This window comes from Alternaria incomplexa, assembly GCF_024043165.1.
Source record: "Alternaria incomplexa strain BMP 0042 chromosome Unknown scaffold_10, whole genome shotgun sequence".
Lineage (NCBI taxonomy): Eukaryota > Fungi > Ascomycota > Dothideomycetes > Pleosporales > Pleosporaceae > Alternaria > Alternaria incomplexa.
The window spans coordinates 891,015-897,014 of NW_026249859.1; the positions used below are offsets into that span (position 1 = coordinate 891,015).

A 6,000-nucleotide genomic window follows, 5' to 3' on the forward strand; every position below is an offset into this window, starting at 1 on the left:
CTGAAGTTGTACGCAGTCAGCCGCAGCCCTCCATGTCTACCACCAGTTCGCAGTACAGGAATGCCGCCCAAACTCCCTCGCACTACCAGGACTTCCCCACAAGCAACCACGACCCTTTGTATGGCTTGGGCGCATGGCAGCAGCATCATGCTCCCAGCCACGACTCGTACGCTGCCGGCCCGTCAACGGCGCAATTCCTACAGTACCCGGCAGTCGGAGTAGACTCCGCTGGTACGCATCCGCAGTCTGCTCCAACGGCCTGGTCTGGTTACGTCAGACAAGCACCTCTGGAGTGGCAGCACGCTGGACCTGAGCAGAACTACACGACGCGCTCCACCGTCCCCTATTGTGATGCTGAGGGGAGCGCGTCCGTGCCGCACCAAATTCCCACAATCCCGCGCCACTATCAGCACCAACACCAGTACCAGCACCAGCCGGCGCTGGATCTGGGGCACGCATTACCCTTGGCTTCGCAGGATCACGTCTTTCGCAGTACAGAGCGCTTTAACGAGCTGCGCGTTTCGTCAGTAAGTGCACACAAGCAATGTTGTGCCCTGCACTAGGTTCGCGACTAAATCATCCAGGAGTCCCCCGCCAATACGGTAGACCCACCGTACTCGAATCATGCTCAGAAGCTACCTCCAGTCCCACGACTCTCGCATTCACAGCCGCAGACTGTTCTGTTGCACACGAACCACGCGCCTCAAGTACCATTGCAGCATGACGTTGCGTGGGAAGCGCATCAGCAGTACTCTGGTCATGTTGGCGACGCTGTCACCACCCGAGCTCCAGATACGAGGCACCATAGCACATCTACTATCCCTTGGCCCATGAACCCCGTCGAAACTTCCAATGCGCCTACTGTTTACGAGCCTCCTCAGACCATGTCGCGGGAATGGGCCGTCGCTGAAGCACCACCTGATCATGAACTTTACGCACGGCAGCCGGTCCCAGTCGATCAGACAACCACCCATTTGTTAGCTCAGCATAGACCACCGCCAAAGAAGAAAGCAGCCAAGGTTCCTTCGTCTTTCGTCGAGCGCCAGGAGAAGCTGAAGGTGTCCAAGCGGAAGGGCCCTCTCCAGGAAAGGCAGAGGGAGAAGACACACACCATGCGCAAGACCAAGCGTATATGCGTTCGTTGTAGATTCTACAAATCAGGGGTATGCATGTTCAACATGACGCAGTGCAAGACTGACGAATGTAGTGTGACGAAGGAGATCCGTGTGAAAAATGTGAGAAGATCACAGGCCACGCCCGGTCCTTTCGCGAGCCCTGTTACAGGGAGCATCTCGAAGACACTAGTCTTGTACGTCGTTGTAAGTTGTTGCAATATCTGCTGCTTGTTTGCTTCTCACAACAAGACAGGCAATGGCCGCGAGCACCAAGAGGAAGCCGAGTTCCTTGGTTACGACTGGATACACAACAGTCAACTCTACGAGATGGAGATCATCTGGAACCTTCCCGGCTACGGTCCTATACCGAACGCACAGCCTATGCGTATCGCCTTCCGGCCTTATAGCCCAACGCGCGGCACGATTGATGTCGCGACATCCGTCTGGTCCAACCGGGATGGACAAGTTCCGTCTGTCGAACAACCGGCCTACGCCATATACGATACTGCGAACCTCGTTCAGGCCTACGAACGTTACTTCTCCAGCCTTCAGCCGGCGATCGAGGAGTGGATATTCGCTCGCATTCGGCAGGACGAAGTCGCCTATCATACCTACCAGGAGGTGGTACGCATGCGAAGGGTAAACGGAAGCAAAGTCCTCGATCTCGCAATGCGACTCCAATGTCTTTCCGTCGTATCCCAAGGATACGGCTCCGTCTTCTCGGAGAACATACCTGGCATTCGCGAGTACGATTATCGCCGACTCGGCCGTAGCGACTACGAAGCCTACGACCGCAACTCATGCGACCGCCCACTCCCTGGCGCCATAACCCACCAAATGGATGTCGCGGCTGTGAAATACCTTCGCAAACTGGAAAAGCTTTTCGTCAAGGAACTAGTGGCGCTGATTTTCAGACCCAGGATCAAGCCTTGGTATGAGCTCTTTCTGGCATTCTATGTCATCTTCTGGAATCTCGAGTACATCCATCACGGTGCGCAAGACTACATCAAGTCAAAGAACGGCACAGTAAGTGGACGTCACTATCTCATTTTTCCTTTACAGATTCTGACCGCTCTAACTCTGCTAGTTGCTCGAGAACCAGGTCAGCAACGTGGTGACCACTCAGATCAAGAAATGGGAATTCGCTTTTCCAGTGCTGCTGTACCATTGGCGCTGCATTCTTCGGGGCTACTCCCCGTTCAAATTAGCACGCGACAACCCGGACGAGCTCCGGGAGCGAGGTCATATTGATGCAGAAGGATTCGCATATGTCACAGCCATTGCCAATCTATTTGACCGAAATAAGCCCGGTAAGTTGGTACCGTAGATCCGCTACTGCAAGTCATTTGTTAACCAGCGTAGATCGCTTCCAGCCGCCGCTTACCGGGTTTGCCGCAACGCACTGGTCCACCTCTAGTCAATGGATCGTAAAGCTTTTCAAGGAAGCTGGAGCGTAACGTTCGCGTTCGCTCCGTGTCATGTTGTTCCCCTCTGTTTTTTGATACCCAGTCATTTGAATGGCATTCGCGAGTCATTTTCTAGCCTGTTTCGCGGATCGCGGTTTTGTGGAGAGAAATGGGAGGCAAATGTGATGAATATTTGAGTACGTCTACCGTCAGTCTAGTCAACAGGGGAATACTAAATCAGGCCAATAACAAAAAAAGTATGAATACAGGAAAGCGCCGTCATTCTCTGTCATCATTGCGAAACGCATGCCAAATTTGCTCAAGTCATTTCTGCCACCATCTGCGCCTTTGGGGAGAACTTTACTCCGTAAAGTCTAGTAGATACGGAAGTAGCTAGCCGTGGCTCTCGCGTCCGCTGATGTTGCGCCATGGGTCGGTGTCAAAAACAGGGAGACTCTGAGGTCTGCCGGGAGTGAACGGGTCGTCAAAGTTGTTGCGGCAGCTAGCCGGCTTCTCCCAAGCATTTGTGGAGTCGCGGAGGAACAGGCGCAATAGGTGCCGGGTACTAGCTTTGCCATCAACACCGCGGTATGCTGCACGGGCGTGCATGACGGTCAGGTTATGGAGAAACTGGATGTCGCCTTGTTCCCGGTCAACCTTCGTGCAGAAGCGCTTGGCTAGCTCTTCAACGGCGTGCATTGCGTGCAGCTGCTTCCGAGTGACCCTGGGCATGCTAGGGTCACGCGGGATGCTATCAGTACCAAGTAGTGGGGCCTTGACTAGCTGGCACATGGGTTTTCCCTTGGAGAAGAAGAGGGTAGGTCCTAATTCTAGGTAAGGCGCCCCATCCCTGAAGTTAATTAGCAAAACTTCTAGACATCAGATACGACGAAAGCCGTGCTTACTTTTGCTTTAGCTCGAAGGGCCAGTTTGGCTCGGCCATCGTCTCGAGCACTTCTGGGTCCTTTTCAAGAAGCTCGTTATAGATTCTTGGAAAGCTCGCAACGAACTGCTCGCCACCAGCTTCTGGCCCGCCGTCGTTGCGCACGTACAGAGCGATGACATCGCCGGAGAAGCGATCACTGTGGAAATCCATCGCTGCAGTGATTTTGGACCCAGCGAGACCGAGGTTTTTGCAGTCGTCTGGAACTCTCTTCCTGGTGGCGTCGAGAACGTGACTCAGCGTTTGATTCGCATAGGCGTCTGTTGCTCGTTCTGGGCAGACGTAGGAACATATGCCCGCAAAAGCAATTACGGCCTCTTCGTCATTGAGGTAAGCACTATCAAGACCCCGGAGTACGACTACGTTGGTGCCGTGGTGAAGGTCTTTGCTGATTGATGAGAGCTTACTAGCCAGTTTGGGGCTGCCGAGATCAAAGGTTTTCTGATCTATCTTTGTCCGCGGAAGACCAGTGACTAAAGGTGTGAATCAGCATCGGCTCGTAGAAGAAGGATTGAGTGATTTGGTTTTGCACTCACGCTTGAACTTGATAATGGCCGCCCTTACATTCCGAATATCGCAGTCGGTAAGTTTGACTACGTACTCAGCTGGTTGGAGTCCATCACCTTGCCATACCATGGGCCCCGTTACTGCCGGTGGAAGTTGATCAGGAGAACTGAAATTGGACGAGGAGCTGCTGTGGAGACTGTCAAACGAGGACCTCGCGCTGAGTACCGGAGAAGTCATGTTCGATACGTCGATTGCAGTGTATTCCGCTCAGTGGTCAGGCTCAAAATGAACTAGTTATATTTCGTATTGATTCGATGTATGTTGCGTTGTAAATGTAAATGTAATGGCAGTTGTAGTGATGCGATTCAGGAGTGAGCCTGAGGTGGGCGTTCTTATACCTCATTCTCGATCAATGGGAATCTCTTGAAGACGTTTATCGCGTAATCGCACGCCGCCGTTGTCACGGTGTGTGAATTTAGAGCTGACGGAGCCGCACTTGCTAACGAGAGACTGACATTCGACTTTAGCTCGCCGGAACATTGGAACAGGGCCGAAAACCATTCCCGCTAGCATGGACGGTTCGAGTGGGTGGGTGACCATGTACCTATGTGTCTCCTCCCCGTCTTATCGTGATTCGTCACCTGATGCCCTTTACGCTAATGCCTGTCAGTCAGCCGCCATGACAGTGGGCAAATCCTCACTGAACCACCCTGCGACTCGGGTCTAACGCTCACGGGGGGAGGCAGCGGAACGCATCGAAGCTTCGCCACACGGGCGAAATTGGGTCTCCTGCCCTCCACCAACTTATCCATTGTGCTGAGGAGAGTTGCTTACTGGTAGGACGTTCTTCGGGAGTATCATGTGGGCCCATGGTTGCCACACAATCCACCGTAATGGTCGTACTCAAAGTTCGCGTAGGCGGCATGCCGGTGGCAGAAAGCGAGGCGATGCGATGCGCAGATCCTCGGAACGTGGCTCTGATATTGACAGATGTTCGTGCCGCACATCGAACCTTCGACATGTGGATGCAATCCTTTCAAGCAGTCCGCCCGATGGAGAGCAAGGACTTTCCCTATTTCCATCAGCCCTATGCGGTCGAACCTATAATTGTCAGGGATTCCAAGTAGTCACTATCCGCCCAGCTCCTGCATATGCAGGTGAGTTGAAACGGACAGGCCTCATATCTTCATCAGATCTTATCTTCATCTTCCACTCGTGCGATGCCAGCATGTGATCAAGTATACTAATTTCTGATCTGAGACCTAATCCGCGATTTGCGATGGTGATGACAAGGATCCATGTACCTTATTATTGAGCCTTCGTCCTTCACCGTGCTTAAGGCACAGCCTACAATCCAACACAACCACTACCACTCACGACAGCGCCTGTGGCTCACCGGAATCCTCTGCAACAGGATGTCATGCCAGCGTAATGCCAGCGTAATGCTTGCAATATGGGCAGCAGCGGTCGAGGCCTCGGTGCAGCTCCAATGCGAGACGCCTCGGAACCGCCCATCTGCGACCACGTTGAGCTGCGCAGCATTCAGGCATGTCAGGGTCTGCCGACATATGCGCTCTATTGGCTCAATAGGTAAAGATGCGCTGCCGAGCTTTCAGCTTACGAGGGTGGCTTCTTGTTATTGGTGTAGCCAGCATATACAGTGTTTCCACCCCTCCCATGCCAACACATCCTAGTGTCGCATCCGTTGGGCCCGGGGTTGCAGTAGTCGAATCCCGAGGGATGTTACCTACACCGTGTACGTATAGCAAACACTGCCGGTAATCGCGCTATGATCTGTTCACCTCTGATTGAGCGTATGGTGCGGCTATCCGCTGATAGCCAAGGCATCCATCGCTCCCACTCACTCACCTGTCTACGATTCCCGGGAATTCTTAGGTTCATTAGATGGCTCCCACATCGAGATCTAGCTCACCGCTAAGGACGACTTGACTTTGCCTGTTACGAATATGACACATCCGCTGCCGGGCCGTTCGCTTGTCACACGCAGGTAGTAAAGAGCTAGAGCGCT

At 53.3% G+C, this 6,000-nt stretch overlaps 2 protein-coding genes across 2 annotated transcripts; one reads left to right on the forward strand and one right to left on the reverse strand.

Annotated features, from left to right (window-relative positions):
* Nucleotides 1-830: 830 nt before the first annotated feature.
* On the forward strand, nucleotides 831-2,572 carry J4E90_007188 (uncharacterized protein; the record flags this gene model as incomplete). Its single annotated transcript, XM_051436728.1, has 4 exons — nucleotides 831-1,128; nucleotides 1,369-2,141; nucleotides 2,203-2,425; nucleotides 2,478-2,572. The coding sequence occupies 4 exons, from the start codon at nucleotides 831-833 to the stop codon at nucleotides 2,570-2,572; spliced, it is 1,389 nt and encodes a 462-aa protein (XP_051289474.1).
* Nucleotides 2,573-2,914: 342 nt separating this feature from the next.
* Nucleotides 2,915-4,208, reverse strand: J4E90_007189 (uncharacterized protein; the record flags this gene model as incomplete). The annotated part of the gene is made up of 3 exons (XM_051436729.1): nucleotides 2,915-3,371; nucleotides 3,427-3,937; nucleotides 4,001-4,208. The coding sequence occupies 3 exons, from the start codon at nucleotides 4,206-4,208 to the stop codon at nucleotides 2,915-2,917; spliced, it is 1,176 nt and encodes a 391-aa protein (XP_051289475.1).
* Nucleotides 4,209-6,000: the final 1,792 nt, after the last annotated feature.